General features: G+C 39.6%; 1 protein-coding gene across 1 annotated transcript in view; it reads right to left on the bottom strand.

The window, feature by feature from the left end:
- Positions 1-18,112, bottom strand: part of LOC110163939 (potassium voltage-gated channel subfamily H member 7) — a 167,697-nt gene extending 149,585 nt beyond the window's left edge. The window contains exons 1-2 of the mRNA XM_055151197.1: positions 18,037-18,112; positions 17,128-17,358 (exon numbers count right to left, since the gene is read on the bottom strand). Coding sequence (XP_055007172.1) covers positions 17,128-17,358; positions 18,037-18,112 — 307 coding nt within the window. The remainder of the gene's footprint in view (positions 1-17,127; positions 17,359-18,036) is intronic.
- Between the last annotated feature and the right edge of the window lie 866 nt (positions 18,113-18,978).

Below are 18,978 nucleotides of genomic sequence, written 5' to 3'. Positions count from 1 at the left end.
TAGCAGCGATTGGTTAAATAAAAAAAAGTATCCGCCTACCGTCAAGCGAACAAATTCTAATGCTGTGAGGTCAGACGGTTTCCACGAAGTGAAACCGGCTGATGAATCAGGCTAGCCAAATCCTACATGTATCATAGATTATGAAAATAAAACTGAAGAATTAAATAATAAATACATAACAGTGGACATATGGCAGTGGTGGAGAAAACAGGTATTGATTGGAAATATGGTGTCTTGAAGTGATGAAAGATTACATGAATCACTCCAATTATAACTTAAAGGGTAAATGAGAAGGTGAAATGCATATGATAAAGCTCTGAAAAGGTCTGCTTTAAACAAAACAGCACACGTTTTTGACTTTCTGGTGAGTGGCAGGGGCAGTGACAACATTCAAGGTGGGTCTTGCCTTGAGTTCACAACCTTTGCCTCACAAAAAGCATGAATAGAATATATTAGGTAAGTGAGCTAGAAAGGTCACATCCACACTTCCCTTGTATTTCAGTCCCTTGTGTACACCTGGGGCTGCTTTCTACACTGTTGGTGATTCCTAGCTTCACGGACACGCCGTTTTGGCTCGTAGCAAATGAAACCTGACGATAGTGTTGTGTGTGTGTGCAGTCACCTCATACCGCGGCGCTGTAGAGGCTAGCCTGTGATAAAATATAGATATCTCTCTTTGAAGGCTGCTCATCCAAGTGTCCAAGTACACACCTCGCCCACTGTCCCCACCCCCAGCCCTCCTGCCCCTCCTCCACCTCCTCTTCACCCCAGCCACGGGACACTCGGCAGGGGTGCACACGAGGCCCGTCCGTATTCTCTGCGGGGAGTCACCTATGAAACCCTGCACCCACGCACACCACATGTCCCGGATCATTCAGCGCTCCTTGCTAAGCTGGTGCTGTTATGCCATTATCCATTTAACTTCTCCCTGCCGCACGGTGTCGGCTTCCCTTTGTTAAGACTCATTGAAGTACAAAGTATTATTACACCCCGCGGAATAGGATAGCTTTTCAGAGCCATCATGGTGGAGCATTTATCTCATTGATTATGTATGGTAGAGAGGGGAACATGTGTGGGGTACCTTCGTGGTTCAGCGGAGGGGAGCATGCCAAATGAAAAGCAAACACCGAGCTACAGGCTGTGTGCTCCGGCAGACCTCATTGTTCCACTACTTTAATTTCTAAGCATAGGCGTAAGCAGCTTAACTTTTTGCCTTTTCAGTGCAAAGAGCCAGAGCTTTGTTGCTTTTCATGTCACATGGTTCTGTGAAATCCTGACCTTGCTTGATGGAGAGGAAAAACAAACAGAAATTTAGTCCAGAAGATCGTAATGGCTCCCCCAGAAACGCCTGAGCCACAGGAGCAGACCGCTAATGCCGCTCAGTGTCGCGCCACCTCAGGAGACAGTTCTGAGAGCTTTAATAAGACGGATTATTTGATTTGCATTGGAAGTGATGGCTTCAAAAACACCAAGGAGAGAGGAGACATGGAACCCATCCTCCTCTTTCAGGCCAGATTCCATTTGAAAACAGACTTGAATCAATAGGGCCATCGCTCCCATCCAAGCCATGAATCTTTCATTGGCCCATAGCAGGAGCGGATTGTGTCCTCCCTCCATACCAGTTTAATGCATTTACTCTGTAAGCTGCTCATTCCCAGTCACTGCACTGTCAGAGCTGACATCTTTATTCATGAGCACTGAAGCTCACTCCAAATTCCTCTGAGCAGTATTAGGAGTAGAGTGCGAGGCTCTGGGAGGATTGCGAGAAGACAGGGCCGTGCTTATGTTCAGAGGGGTCTATGCAGCTCTCATCTGCCAAGCTTTAAACATTTACAACATGACGTTTGGATGCACCTCAGAGGAGAAGGGGCTCTGTGTGCAGCAGGCCGCGCTAGTTATCGTAGATGGAAACAAGTCTATGGATGGTTTAGCAATAACAAAACCATGGAACACATTGTACTGTAACATAATGGGACCATGCTATTCTATACCATACCAGACCATGAGCATCACCCAATAGTTGAGGTAGGATGTCATGTTGCTGCAGCCCTGTCTGTCTAAGAAAGGTCTGTAATAATGATATCAAGTCATGGTTAGGATTCCAAACCACCGATTAAGAAGCAGCACAGGACTCATTTGCATCAACTCACAGGTCCTGGGTGCAGAGGTAATATGACTTCTCTGGTGTTAATTGGAGCTGTACCAGTCGGAATCATTAGGTTGAATATACTGGGGGATGGGATGAGCCGTATCTTTGCCGTATTATGCATATGCACCGATGTGATAAGATTTCTGCTAACAGGATACGGTACAGTAAAGAAAGTCTGCATTAACCAGCATCACAGAGGAGATTAAAGAGTGTAAAAAATCACCCCAAATCCTCTTGCAGCTCAGTAGCTCAGTTTTGATCCAGTCATCACAAAACATGGAAGATTCTTACATCAGACACAAATTCACTGGGTAAACGTTCAGCGCAAAGTAAGAAATTATTGTTTTCTATCACTGACACCATCTCAGTTTATTTCCAAATGTTTAGTCTCGTGTTTTGTTTTGTTTTTTAATTCAAATTTGGATTCAATCAAGGCATAAACACTGCTCAGATCGTCCAACATCTGCTTTCAGCAACCAGTCACCTGTTACGTCGTTACTATAAATGCACTCTCTATCCATTACTCACCAATGTTTCCCATTAATACAAGCTCCACAGTCTAAAAAACATCTGAGAAAAAAAAAAATTAGACAAATTATACTTGTTATGCTTATAGTGTTACTTAGGGCTGAATGATTTTAAGAAAGAATTTAATTGGGATTTTTCTGGAAGATATTGCAATTTCGATTTCATCCACGATTTTTTTCAGTTCAAGTTTCAGTCCACATGAACATTTGCAAACATCATAGAAACTTGCATCATACCAGAGTCCGACACCGAGCGCGACTACAACTGTCAAACAGTCGTCATCACTGCACAGGCTTTATTTATTGAGCAGAAAAAACATTGATCGAGATGTCGGACTTTTGTGCCACATACGGACTGAACCAGGACTAAAACAGGACTAAAACAGGAGGACTAAAACAGGAGGACTGAACCAGGACTAAACTGGGAGGACTGAACCAGGTCTGCACCAGGTCTGAACCAGGTCTGAACCAGAACTGAAACAGGTCTGAACCAGGTCTAAACCAGGACTAAACCAGGATTAAACCAGATCTAAACCAGATCTAGACCAGGTCTAAACCAGGACTAAACCAGAACTGAACCAGGACTAAACCAGGACTACACCAAGTCTAAACCAGGTCTAAACCAGGACTAAAACTGGACTAAAACAGAACAAAACCAGGGCTAAACCAGGTCTAAACCAGGACTAAAACTGGACTAAAACAGAACAAAACCAGGGCTAAACCAGGTCTAAACCAGGACTGAAACTGGACTGAACCAGGACTAAAACTGGACTAAACCAGGACTAAAACTGGACTAAAAACAGGACTAAAACTGGACTAAAACAGGACTAAAACTGGACTAAAAACAGGACTAAAACTGGACTAAAACAGGACTAAAACTGAACTAAAACCAAACTGAACCAGGACTGAACCAGGTCTTCGATTAATCATTAACGTTTTATATTAAAATGAAATAAAATAGATTGTATTTTGCCATCCCTTAGAAAATATATCAGTAAATGTCTTGGTTGAGGATCACACCTTGCACAAAAAAAATATGATCTGAAAATGGTTACACACAAAAAAAAATCTAAAATATCAACTTTCTATCATATTTTTTATATATATTTTTTAGCAGTTTTCTTATTATTTTCTTATTACGCTATTTCCCAGTCTATGTTATAATGTTATTTCCTCATCAAAAACAGACCTGGAGTTGTGTTTTGTTTTACTCACACATGTTTATCACGCAAATCCTGCATATTTAGGTTAATTTCTCTCAAACGGATTTCCAAATGTAATCCAAATATTGCAGGATTACTCCGCTATGTGTGAATGAAACAAAAACTCCAGGTATTTTTTGAACATTGTAACATGGTTTAAAGCTCCCAAGAGTCCATTTTTGCATAATATGGGACCTTTAAAGTATAAATAACTTGCAGATGGTAGCTTTAAACTTAATATTGTAATTCTTCTTACTTCGGAACTTACCACTTCCATATTATCTTGTGTAGACGCTATATCACCAGCTGTAATTTCTTCCCCATATTTCCAATTACTCTAACCATCTCCCACTTGAGCGAGCAAAGACCTGGTACCCTTTCCAAGTAGCCCTCAAGTGCCTCATGTAATTGTCTCAGGGCTTTTTGGAGACACTGTTTTGGTGGTGGAGCAGCTGGCTCTTGTTTTCTTCGTGATTATCAAAAAGCAGTTAAATGATGGTAGATTAAACATGTATCTCAACCTAGAATCCAATCAAACTTGTGATTAAAAACTCACACATTATATAATTAAGAGATGGGTGATATGTCGTCTGCAATATAATCAGACCAAATGGTTGTATTAAAGCTATTTATAATACCGAGCGAGTCTATAATAAGAAACCTGCATACTGGCTGACCTGAAAATGTGAAAAACTTGTAATGTTATGGTCTGAACGTGGCATTTTTCCTCACTTTTGTATTTAGTAATAACACAAGTAATATTATGTAACATTCTGGAGGTCGAAAATCAAAAGAGAAACTTAAAACCACACTTCTTAAAATTATCCTTGGAGAGAGATACAGGGTTTCCTCTCTTTCACTGACAAAATCTCAAAACTTCTTCATGACTTTTTCATGACCTAAAGTGAATTTTCCATGACTTTACAGCACTTACATGTGTTTTAGGGCTGAATATGAAATGTTAACCCTTTCCACTCACTTTATGGTTTGGTATTATAGTTTTTTTAACATTCAAAATCCTGTCAGTGCATTTATTGTCGTCTCTTTTAAACAAAAGGCGCATAAGTTTGGAAATAATCATAATAGTCTAATGAGAACTTAACCGAACGCTGTAGTTGCGTGAAAGAGATACTAAAATTCCATGATAACTTTCACCTAATTTACAAAATTCCATGACTTTTCCAGGATTTCCACGACCATGGGAACACTGTAGATATGTTTCATGCCATACTCTGGAAAAAAAAACAACAATATTTCCATGGAAACAAGCAAGAGGAGGTTCTCTAGGTCAAATATGAGTCAAGTTTGAGGAGTTGCAAGCCAGCTCCCAGCTTTTCAGTGCAATAAACAGAACCATACTAAAAACACATCCTTTTATTTTTGTTAATTTTTCGACAAAAAGTTACATATTGTGGCTTTAAAGGTCCACTATGTAATTTTTCTGGGCGAGGGTTCACCATGGAGATGTTTTTGATGCTTTGCCTTGAATGCGCAACAATATGAAGTTAACCTCATCTGTTACTGACTGTAAGTGACGTCAAGGCTTGGTTGGCTAAATTTTTATTTTTTTTAACTGAATGAAGGAAACACTGAGGTCATATTGTTTGGATCTGGTAGTTCCCTGATCAAGTACGGATCCTAAAAGATCATGTCCGTCCCACAGTCATCAGTCAGTGATTTTAAATTTGATGAGCAGATAAACGGTGTTTTAAAATCAAGTTTTTTTCATTTACAGCTTTTATCCAAAGTCAAACCTTTTTTATCTTTTAATCTTTTTGAACAGGTCATGCATGATTTTCTTTTGTCACGACTGGACTAATGCAACACACTTTACATGGGCGTCTCTCAAAACGCAAGAGAACATATCACACCAACCCCTGCGTCTTTGCACTGGCTTCAAGTCCGATTTAAAATTAATTTTATGTTATTGTTTGTTTTTAAAGCTTTGCATGGACTGGCCCCACAGTACATCTTGGACCTCATCCAAATTGACTCCCCCACATGCTCTGAGGTCCGAGGGCCAGATCCAGCTCGTGGTGCCTAAGACGAGACTTAAAACCAGAGGGGACAAGGTCTTCTCTGTGGTCGGCCCTAAGCTCTGGAACACTCTGCCCCCCCAGTGGAGTGTTTTAAGTCTCGTCTTAAGACTCGCTTTTAATCTCTGGCTTTTAACACAGTGTGAGTTGTGTGGTCCTTTGTGTCTTCTATTTATTTAATTAATTTATTTTATTTCATTCACTGGTTTATCATTTTTAGCTTTTAACACTTTATTTCTTGTTTTTAATTATGATTTACTGTTTTTTATTGTATTAATTTGTCTGTGCAGCACTTTGGAAACTGTAATGTTTGTAAAATGTGCGATATAAATAAAGTGCAGTGTTCACTCGTTTATTGCAGGGGTTATGTTCTAAAAATAATCCACAATAGGCGAAATCCACAAAGTAGTCAACTTTATTTTTTACAATTATTATACTTGTTTTAAGGCTGTAAAACCCCTCATCACACACTTTATACACTTTTCTCACACAGGACAGTTACAACCCTTTTTGCATTATTCTTAAAAATTATTGCCGCTGTCGTCTTTATGTTATTTTCCTCCTTTATGTAATGAACCGAAGATTAATTTATTCCGTAACTTCTACCTTCCTTCAGCATGTCCAGAAGTCCAACTTTTTGTTTGATGGTTACATCTTCTTCTGTCTTTTGGGAGCGACCGCAGGAGCCTTTGTCGGTGCAGAATGTTTCGTCAACATTGTGGTTTTTATTGAGGAGAAAACTTGCAAACCTACAGCACTTCAGAATCACACTGCTAGAGATCGAACATTTATGTAAATTTGGCTGAACACATTCTGTACTGTACAGGAGACACGGCACGGAGGAGATTGATTGACAATGGCCTACAGTCTCTTAGCCAATCAGGACGCAGGAGGAGGAACACAACGCAAATTCATTAAAAAAAAAAGCGTTATTGCAGTAAAAAAAAAAAAAATCAGCAAAACAGCAAGGCCGTGAAAGGTAAACCGTGTTATAGTGAGGGACAATTGTAGATTGGATTGGATATATCTAGCTGCCACCTCAAGGCCAAGTTACAGGTAAGATCTGTGGACCTGCTCACAGTTACATGTTTTGTTTTCTACAAATCTGTAATTGAATAAATCGATAAGTTTAATGTCATATATTGGAACATCATAACCAAAGCAAACAGTGCACCTTTAATTTTCCAGCTAATTTGTTTGTGCAATACTTCAACCAAAACCTTTACAGACACATTTTTGCACATTACGGATAACTGAGCACCATTATTAATCATTTAAAAAAAAAAAAACATTGAGGTATGTCTTTTGTCATTATCCCCCACCCGTGAACGCCCTCTATATACAGTACAGATGTCTTCTCTGGAGGTACAGTGCCAGGGCTGAGCTGTGGTCAGTGGCCTATATTGCGCCGGGGGCTCTGTGTGCTGACCGTACCATGTGATCGCGGCAGGAGCTGGACTGTCAGGGGATTTGTGCCACTGGAAGCTAACATCGCATTAATTCTCTGTGACTCAGGCCATGCAGTCTATGAGCTTCACCATTCATATATAACAGCACCGTCCGTATGAATGGCCACGGGGAAATGTACCGCGAAAGACAGGTTTAAAGGTTCACTACGTAAAGTTTCTGATGAAGATTTCACCAACAGCAAGTAGAAAGCAGGAACGTTCCACAGTGCGGTAATAAATTGAGCTATTTTAGTGGGAAAAAGCAAGTTGGCTCCACAAGGTCAAGTTACAGGTCAAATCTGTGGAGATAATTTTTGAGCAATAAAAACCACCCGTAACATACGTTTAACATCACTCTGTAGATAATTAAAGGGACAGTCTGGAATTTTGGACATAGGACCTCATTTCCTTGTGAGCCAGAGTGTTGGAGACGTGTGGAGACACTTTTTAAAATATTCCATCCTGTTCTTGTATTTGCAGAGGTCGCTGGTGCTAGGCTAGTGCATGTCAATGGCCACAGTTATCCTGCCACTAAAAACAGTCTTACCCACTCCACAAAACACCCGAAGTGAATCTATTATTACACCAGACTGTCGATGTAAATGTGTGTGTTGATAGACTAATGTTTGAAATAAAACTAACCTTGCATCACATGAATCGTCACATGTTGAGGGACTATTTTCTCATATATCAGTTCGCCCCTGCCAAGCTTTCTAGCAGGAAGTACAACCCGCTACTGCTGCTCAGACATAAATCCTTCAAATGCAAGGTTGGTTTTACTTCTAAAATTATTCTATCAACACAGACATTTACATCGACAGTCTGGTGTAATAATAGATTTGCTTCAGGTGTTTTGGGGAGTGGTTAAGACTGTTTTAGTGGCAGGATAACTATGGCCATTGACATGCACTAGCCTAGCACCAGCGACCTCTGCAAATACAAGCACTGGATGGAATATTTAAAAAAGTGTCTCCACACGTCTCCAACACTCTGGCTCAGTAGGAAATGAGGTCCAATGTCCAAAATTCATTCCAACATTAAAGTTGCACTATGTAACTATAGAGGGTCTACCTACATTTTTGTCTCTCTGATGATGTAATTGTTTTGCTTGAAATGCTTAAAAGTATGGTATTAAACTTGGATATATCCATGGAAACAAGCAGGACCGAGCCACCAAACCAAGATACTGGTCAGCTCTGTGCACAGGACGGCCCACTGACTGTTGGGGGGCATGTTTTTGAAGCAATGAAAACACCCATAAGTGAAAGTTTAATTTCAGACAAACTAACTACCATTTCCATTATGACAAGCAGGTGGGGGACCCTCTTCCTGAAAAGTTACACAATGCACCTTTAAGCAATAATATATCTGTGGTAACAAGTAGAGCCCGACCGATATATCGGCTGGCCGATATTATCGGCCAATATGGGCACCTGGAAACATATCGGCTATCGGCCGATATGCTTGCTGATATGGGCCGATATTTCACGTGGGCATGTTATACCTCGTTATAAAGCTTAGACTCTCTACATTATGTTCATTTAATCCAATTTATAGACAGATAAATGTCCTAATATGTGGCTCCGCATCAGTATATATTTGCGGTGTAATTTGTGTCCGTACTGTCCCTGAACACACCACAGAGTCACGTCACGTCACTTCACTCACGTGTTCTTGTTTACACCCGCAGCGGTGCGCAACACTGAGATTATTTTCTTTTTACGCACAATCGGCTTGAGTCTGGATTAAAATGACATTTATTATTGCAGACTTGTGATGTGAGGAGGAGCCTGTGTGAGCGGTGAGAAATACATCGACTTTGAAGCTAGTTTAGGTTATCTGTTAGCGATTAGCTGCTGTAGCTCCCGCACATAAACAGTCTGTTTTCTATTGGTCTATTGTAAAGTGACTATATTGTCCGTATATTTACTACTGGACCAGCATTGATATGTAAATGAGTTGTGAATAGACGTGTGAATGATCCACATTTATGCATATAATTAATTACCGCGGTGCGCACGTTTTTACGGCTAAAGGCTAATAGCGGTAGTTTATTTACTAGCTAGGAGTTATGGGTCGGTCGCGATCGAAGCGGCTCTTAGAGTCGGCTCTTAGAAGTGAACGACGGGAGCATGTTTCTTATTGGGAGCCGTGTTTTCTCTTTTTCTCACTTTTTCTCTTCAAGCCGCATGTAGACCCATAGTTTGACAGCAGCAGCGGCTGAAAACGAAACTTTCAGAAATATGCGTGTGCATAGGATTAAAAAAAAAGGTGCATATTTGGCTGCAGTTCAGCATAAAATGAATAAAGCAGGACTAATCTTGGGCTTGAGAGAGAGATAGAGACCGAGTCCCGACACTCAGTCCTGGTTCAGTTCTGGTTTAGTCCTGTTTTACACATGGTTTAAATCTATTTTAGTCCTGGTTTAGTCCTTTTTCAGTCCTGGTTCAGTTTTGGTTTAGTCCTGCTTGCAACAAAACAATCAAGAGTCGCTTGGGAGCCGAAAGAGCCAGCTGGTTTAGTGAGCTGAGCCAAAAGAGCCGGTTCTCCCCCAAAAAAAAAAAAAGGAATACCCATCACTAGTAGCTAGAATGTGATGCAAAAATGCCATTAGGCCAATCTACTGTATGTAAATATGATGTAAAGAGTCAGAATAACAATAAATGTTGCCTAAATAAACCCAATTTAGAATCCACCAGAGCCAAACCTAAGTTTTTTAAACAATTCAAGATTTACAGTGAATTTTTACATCACTAAAATATATCGGCGATTATATCGGCTATCGGCAGCTCCAATTCCCATTATATCAGTTTCATATCGGCCACAACAAAATCCATATCGGTCGGGCTCTAGTAACAAGCACGCGGTGGACTCCCCATCTGAACAGTTACATGGTGAACCTTTAAGAACAATGGATTTAAAAAGGAAATTGTACAGTCAAATGCTGGTTTTAAAATTTTTGCCTTTCAATCTCAGGTCCAGAATTTATACAATATATTTAAGGATCATAAACTAAAAATTATAAAGTACTCTACTCAACTCAAGCAAAACAGTACATAGAATACATACAATTTATGGTTCTGATACTACAGTAGCTGCTTTTATCACTATCACAATTACTACTACTCCTATTACTCCTACTGCTACTATTCCATCTACCACATAAAGTACTACACTACTTCTCTCCACACCCACAAAGCCAAAAATCCTCTCTCCTCTCTTCCCAAAATGAAAATATCCTTTTAGAATTGGAGCTCTGCGTCTCTCACGTTGTCAAATCCCCAAACCTGTGAATCTTGGTTCTAGCTCTCTCTCTCTCTGTGGCTCATTCTGAAATCGCCCAGCGCATGTAAAACAAGACACACGCCTGATGTGTGTGGTTTTGCATTCTCGTCACACTGGAGGCATTTGAAGTATCTGAGAGGGTGATGATACAGAGGCGAGTTCGTATCGGGGGGTGGCTGGTTGCGCACTCAGCACTGGGGGATGGAAGGTGGTGTTCTGCCATTATTAAATATTTTATACATTCTGTGAGCTGCATGATTGGAGACACGCAACAATGATTAATCCACGTGCTGTTTTTTTCAATTTAACAACAATAAGGATTTATAGAGTACAAGCGTTGGGCTGTAAAGGTCTATATGTCATTAATAGGTGATATAAACATGGTGTGGCAAGCTTTTAATGAGGAAATATATCACAGGAATCCAATTCTATACACATTTCTTAATAATGATGTGTCTTCTTTTAAAAAACGCTCCTTAATTCCAACAAAACTGACTTCTTAAAAGGCCAATATTAATTTTTTTACATTACATACTTTCTGTGTTATAATGCTGTTATAGTTACGCTGAGTTCTTTCCACAAACAGAAAACACTCTGTTCCACATTGTGATGTCATGAGGTAATACCAGAAGCACTCCACTGTGTTTATAAACTACATACACCTTCACCTTTACACATGTGGATAATTCTAGCCCTGGAATTGCCCGTTTCTACTGAGAAAAAAGTAAAAGCTGTTAGATGTTAACTTGAAAACTGCAGCTTCATGACATCACAAGGTGGAACAGAGCATTTTGAGCTTTGGAGATGTAAACAGACTAATAATAATGGATTATTCAACCATGTGTGAATGAAACAAAACTACTCCAGGTCTGTTTTTGCTGAAGTAACATTAAAAGCTCATGAGAATCCATTTTGTGTAAAACAGGGCATTTAATAAATCATAAGAACCATTGCAAAGTCCAAAATATCTGTTAAACATGCAATTAACATGCAGTACTACCACTCAAACATATACTAATACAGTTACTTCACTTTGTTGGTATATCTATAGTACCGTCACCACCAGTACTACAACTGCTACTACTGCTACTGAAGACTAGTACTAATACTGCTACTACCTCTGCTTCTAGTACCACTTCTACTACTACCATCACTACTACTACCAGCTCTACCACTACTACTATTACCACCACCGCCACTACTACTACTACCACCACAACTACTACCACCAATGCTACTACTACTGTGACTGCTACCACTACCACCACTTCTACTACTATTACCACCACCACTACTACTGCTACAGCTACTACTACTAAAGACTAGTACTAATACTACTACCGCTACCACTAGCATTATGACTACTACTACTACTACTACTACTACCATAACCACTACTACTACTACTGCCACTACCACTACTACTACTACTACTAGCACTACTGCTACCACTTCTACTACCACTACTACTACCACCACTATCACTACTACCACTTCTACTAACACTATCAAAACTACCACTACTACTACTAGCACTACTGCTACCACTTCTACTACCACTACTTTTACCACTAGCACTACTACTACTACTACTACTACCACCACCACCACTACCACTACTACAACCACTACTAATACTACTACCACTATCACCACCACCACTACTTCTACTATTCTGCTACTACTAAGACCAGTGATGTTTACCAGTTCTACAAACCTGTTCAAAACAATTTCTCTCAAAATCAATAATACGTGACCAATTGAAGCCTGATATCTAAAAGTGTTATGTATCTAAATTGCATTATGCAGGTCCCTCTGCCCAAATGTGGACAGAGTGTGACAATACACAATTGATTTCTGAGGAATTTGCATATATTATCTACAATATAAAACCCCAAACACATAAAACGCCTCAATGTATGCAGTGACAGCAACGCATCTATCCACAAACTAAGATTAATGTGATGTGGTGCCTAACAAAATAAAAATATAACCAAAATATAAGGCTACAAATACAAGATCTATCATAAATGTCGGGAAAACGTATGAATGGATGGGAGGTCCGGCTCGGATAGTTTATGGTTGGAGATTGTATCTACTGACAAGATTAATACTGAGTGGATATGCCCTTTTAAATATGATTAAGGTCAGATTTCTTTCTATTATGAGGATGGATTTAATAAATGACCGGAAATATAAGTCATTATATCTTAATTGGTTGCTCTGTGTCCACCCATGTGACCAGCACTATACAGCATTCATTGTGTACTAGACTATGAGATGTAACTGATTTTACAAAAAGGTGCATTGTGTAACTTTTCTGGTAGAGAGATGTTCTTGCTTTGCCTGGAATGTTCCACAGTATGACATTAAACAGCTCTATATTACATTTTTGCAATTACAAGTGGTTTTATCTCTCAAAAATACCCAGAAAAACAAACATTGTGACTGTGAGCGGGGTCGCCTCTCCACAGATCTGACCTGTAATTTGGTCTGGTTCGGTCTGTGTGAAGATAAAAAGGTTTAATACCATACTGTGAAACATTCAAGACAATTTGGCGGACCTTCACTAGAAAATTTACACAGTGCACCTTTACGTATGATTATGTGTTACAAGTAGGGGTGTGCAATATATTGAAATATCGATATATCGTATCATTTGATGTGATGATGCAGTACCGATATTGTGAGCTGCTGTACTGACATATCGCCAATAGTATTTTTTGGTATGATTTACTCAATTATTTTGTTACAGCACTACAGTTTTTTTGTTTGTTTAGTGGAAGGAACACGTTTGACATTTTCACTGTTTTGATGATTAAAATAGGTGTACATTTAGCCATTTAATTTTTTTTTTATTGAACAGTATCGAATCGCTTTGAAATATATTGTATCGAATCAAAAGTGCACTGTATCGGGATGTATCGTATCATGGCCTATGTATCGAGTGTTTTCATGATTAAAATGGGTGTACATTTAGCCATTATTTTTTTTATTGAACCGTATCGAATCGCTTTGAAATATATTGTATCGAATCGAAAGTGCACTGTATCGGGATGTATCGTATCGTGGCCTATGTATCGAGGTATGTATCATATCAGCAACTTCTTAATGATACCCAGCCCTAGTTACAAGTATCATTTTAATCCACATAAAAAGGAAAATTGAGAAAATTTAAGATCTATATTTCCAAAAAATAAAGTCCAAAATCAATAGGTCTTACTTATAATTTAAAAAAAAAATCTATTTCACAGAATAAATGAAAGATGATTTTTTTTTTTTTTTTAAGGTCAACTTTTGTTATCCACAGTTGAACGGTTTTGTGAACTTTTCAAACTGCAATTTCCTGTTCATTAAATTTGAAATATCGGTTTCAAAAATCAATATTGAGATCAAAGGTCACACTTCACACAAACCAGCATCATTAACATTTGACAGAAGCCTGTTTGTAGAAGTCTTAACCCGCAGGTTTTATCACTAAACCCCACAGAGACAGAGGATATTTCACCGTTTGCAGAGGAAATCCTGTATCATGAATAATTGCAGCTTTTGCGATTCTCTAATTCTGATTTGAATTACAATTTGGATTTGATTAATGTTGCAGTTCTATTTGCAGCCCTCTGATTACCTTACTTTCATATTTTATAAGATAAATATTCTCACAAGGGCATTTCTTCCATCTTTCGTCGATATATTTGTGGTCTATTCCTTCATTATCGTTACTATGGTTACCAAGGTTGTAGATCTCATATTGTAATCCTATTTTGATAATGTTTACTTGGACTACAGGCTCTAAAACACATGCCAAAAGGCTCTTCACAATACATATTAAATAAAAATTCCATACAAGGGCTTAGGTTTGCATAAGGACAGTGGGGACATTTCACAACCAATATTTGGGGAAGACAAAATAGTCCCTGCCAATATTTGCCATTTTATTTAAATAACCAAACTATACATTTATTCCGATATTTTTACAAACTTGATAGTATTAATTTACCATATTTTAGTTCACATTTTGTTTACTAGACGTTCTGATCTGTATTGAATGATATTACAACAGGGTTACACCTGCCGCTGTTTCATTGGCTGCAACAGAGTGATGTCATTAGTGGAGGGAGGAGCCTAAACTGGGGAAGAGGCAGAACAGGGTCGCACCTGAAGATGGCGGCTTGAGCAGGCGTGAGTGAAGACGCTACACACCAAACCTGGAAAAACTTGGAAAAAGTATCATATTTTCAATTAAACTTGCCTTATAATGAGTCGCCGAGGAAAAAGAGCGACTATCTCCACAAGTGCACCTCCCAAACGGAGCCCTACTCGTGCGCTGTTAGCAGCCGGACTCTACTGACAATATTCCATGGAAAAATGTTTGGACATGTGTGTTTTTGGAAAGAATTCATAAAACATATTTGTGGTGTTTTCCTTCATTACAGTTACCAGGGTTACTAGGGTAGCAGTTTGTTTTTCATATTGTAATCACATTTTGATAATCATTACTTGGACTACAGACTCTCAAACACATGCCAAAAGCCTCTTTATAACAACTATTTAATAAAAATTCTATACCCTTGTGATGTATTCCTTCATTATAGTTCATAAGGCTGTAATTCAGTAAATAATTTCTTGGTCGACTAAAGACATGTCTTGCTGATTGCTTAGTGGACTAAGACAGGGCGTGGCAAAAGCTCTCAAAACTATTACGTATCTCTGTGTATCTGACCCAAACTGCACTCACAAAACAAGAGTACACCTGTGCTGAAGTTCATGTAAAAACAACTATTTATGCAGAAAAGTACTAGGATATGGTGTATTTATATATAAAAGACAAATTAACCTCATGATTCACTGCCAAATCTTCAGCAGACTAACTCCTCTCTGCTGTTGTCCCATAAAAATCCTTAAAATTAAATGTCAACTAATACAAATGTTGGTCAACTAAGACACCATCAACCGATTAATCAAATAAACAATTAAATCTGTTCTGTGCACAATGGGGCTGGGAATCACAGGGCCTCGTGATTTCATACAATACACAATACATGGCTCACGATACGATAGTATTACGATATGGCAGTACATATAATCGATATTTTGCACATGATACTCTGTGATATACTGCTGTTTTTTTAAGAACCTTTACTTTTATAATACTTTTTATTTACTTATTATTTTTTTATTAAACCACTACCTGTGCAAAGTGATTATGAAATACAACAATTGTAATCATCAAAACAGTGAATATGTTAAGAGTTTTTCATAAACAAGTTTCCTTACACAAAATGAGCAACAAATTTGTAGTGCAGTCACAAACGAAACTGCTAAAAGATACCAAAAATACTCCGATATACTACTGCCGATATATCGATATAGCAGCCCATGATAACAATACGGTATCACCAAATTATGTATCACGAGTAGTTAAGAATTTTGTCAATCATGCTCATTTTTAATCAACAAACCAAATGCAGGTTGCTGTGCGCAGCGTAAGGAGATGAGGCTACGTCTGACAGGGCAAACACTGGAGTTGCGCCCTCACTGTCTCACGTTTTGGCTTTGGCTCCTTGGAGACACTGTACCACTCAGTGAGTTTACAGCACATCAGTGTCCCGGGTATGATCAGGTTTTTTGAGTTTCCCGGTTTCTTCATGGTGCATGTACACACAGTATCCCGGGTTATTGCAACATAAAGTTGAGTGCACATGTGTTCAAAAGACAAACACTTTTCAGTCTTTTCATCACCACAGTAGCCAAAATAAATAAAGTGACCAACATAAATAAAGTGCGTGAAATGTTAAATGTTAAATAAAGAGCTGCACTAAACCTGCACACATCTGATCTCTAAAAACATGAACCATCTCCAACGCGAAACACACATCATCATCATCAACATCCCTCTGTCACAGAAAAAACACATACTGTATATTCCATTGAGTCGTGTCCTTTAGTCCAACAGAAGCTGAACCACATCGGCGCACAAAGAAAGAGCTGTTTTTTTTAGCGCTTATAGTTTATGCAAATGAGCCATGCGGTTTTAAGTTTTAACGTAAACAAATGTGGCAAAGCTGCATTAAACACATTATAATCTCAAACAGGCTGATGCAGATTAGTAATAGTAATAATAATGATGATAATTTTAATATAACAACATTCATGATTAATCGAAAATCAATCCTTAATTCTCGTGACAATCGATTAAGAAGATTTTATTTTATGTCCATCCCTAATCACGATATATAAATATGAACACTGCATCAAGGTTCTTGTTCTGAACATATGACAGTTTTGGCCTGGCGTAAACACTCCCTCTTTTCCATTCGACTAAATGATTGCATTTGGAGTGACAGTTTCATTGCACCCAAGTGACCCTCGAGAAGCAGCACCCAAGGGACTCACCTATCACCAAACTACCCCCACGGCACCCATCAGCACCCTGACAGCTCATTGCCCATCGCAGCCCTTGTTGTTTTTGGCACTCACCATCTTTCCTGTAGTAGGTGATTTCCACTTTCCTCTCCTCCGACCCGGCCACGGCTTGGTTGACCTGGTTGATGGCCTCTTTATCCGTAAGTTCTCCGTGGAGGAAGTCGCAGGTGCAGGGTTTTTGCATGATGTCCGGTCTGGAGAAGCCGGTCATCTCGCAAAAGCCATCGTTACAGTAGATGATAGCGCAGTTTTCCACCCTGGCATTGGCTATGATGAATTTGCGATCTGGAAAAGAGCAGAAGGAAGCTGCATTGACAAGAGCTACAATGGTTTATCTGTAGAATCATGACCAGTCGACCACTAAAATAGTTTCTATCTTAAATTGTAATTGTATTTCGACAACCATTACACTGACTACAGCCTCTTAAACACATGCCAAAACGCCCAAAACAACAAATATTAAAGTATACAATAAATAATTTCTGATTTTCAGTGTTTTCCTTGAAGCCTACAACCTTAATTTGATCAAAGACTAAATGTTAAAACTCACTAGTCGACTAATCAAAACAATATATGCTGACTAGTCAACTACTAAAATCGGATAATCGTTAGTTGCAGCCCTAATATTGACAATACGATAGTGCCAATTGATGATAACAACACCACAAATGAACTAATGCGATCAAATAGTCTTTGTCTTGTGTTTTGTGGGAAAGTTTTAACTTAAAAAATACATAAAGTCAATGGTTTTCAGCTTGAACGAACGCTATAAGTCTAAATTAATCATAAAGAAAAAGCCCAGATGCGCACTGATGGAAGCATACGCACTTACGCAGACAATTTCCAAACAATACAGTAATACAGTAGGTTGGTCTCAGCACTTTTCCAACAATTCGATTACAAAAGATCGGAGTTATCTGCTAATTATTACGCTGGAGCAAAAGAACAACAAAATAGACTTACTCTGTCCCTCGAATTTCCGGATGATGATGCCCAGAAAAGTGTTTTGTGGAGCAACGTGACCTCTCCTAACAGGCATTTTTAGAATCCGGACTGTCCCTCCGCGTATCCCGGGGAAAAAAAAGCGCGCTCCTCGCCTCTCGCTCCTCGTAAATTCCCAACTTCTTCACAGATGTTGTCTTCTTCGGCGTACTCCCTCAGCCGCGTCTCATGGCTCCGCTCGTCGCGCCGCTCTTCTGCTCCTTCTTCTTCTTCTTCTTGTTCCCACTTTGAATGACCTTCGCTCGTGACTTAATTCGGCGGTGTCGGGTTTCGCTTTTAGCCCGCTTGTATGCCACTGCCGCTCGCGCACGTCTCCTCGCCGAATCGCGCGGGACCGAGGAGGATCGCCGGAGTTGGCCCGAGTTCGCAGAGCATTTCGCGCCGAGTGCCGTGTCGTCCCTCCGTGGCGCTGTGCTGCCGGACGCGGACAGCGGAGTGCGGGTAATATGCCAGGGGGGAGTGACGTGGCTCCCAGGGGGCTTATAGCTGCCTCCACCTCGGGTTAAGGATAATAACCAGCAGGAACAGCAGCAGTCCCGCGCTAAGACAAGCACACGGGGAGAGGCAGTGCGCGCGCGTTTGTGCCCGATCCACTTTGGGGAAGTATACGCTCAGAAAAAAAAAAAAAAAAACCCACATATGACTTATTCATTAAAATATAGCCCAAGTCTATGTGTTGTACAGCAAAGGGGTCGCGTGTGTTAAATAAGGCGCATTGATTATTCGAGATGGAAAAGGATAAACTCCCCCTAAGCAACGCATTACAATGAGAGAACACGTCCTGAACTATAACGTGGAAATAGCACGTTTTTCTCTAATTGTATTCAAATACAGTTACTGGAGCCGTAATGTGCATTTACTAAAGCGATGTTGATCTCATGTGAGGCGTGTGTGGCTCGAAAA

The sequence above is a fragment of the Boleophthalmus pectinirostris genome, unplaced genomic scaffold (genome assembly GCF_026225935.1).
Source record: "Boleophthalmus pectinirostris isolate CB_2022bp ecotype Guang Dong unplaced genomic scaffold, ASM2622593v1 HiC_scaffold_1, whole genome shotgun sequence".
In the NCBI taxonomy this organism is placed as follows: domain Eukaryota; kingdom Metazoa; phylum Chordata; class Actinopteri; order Gobiiformes; family Gobiidae; genus Boleophthalmus; species Boleophthalmus pectinirostris.
This window is presented reverse-complemented; position numbering and strand designations above follow the sequence as displayed.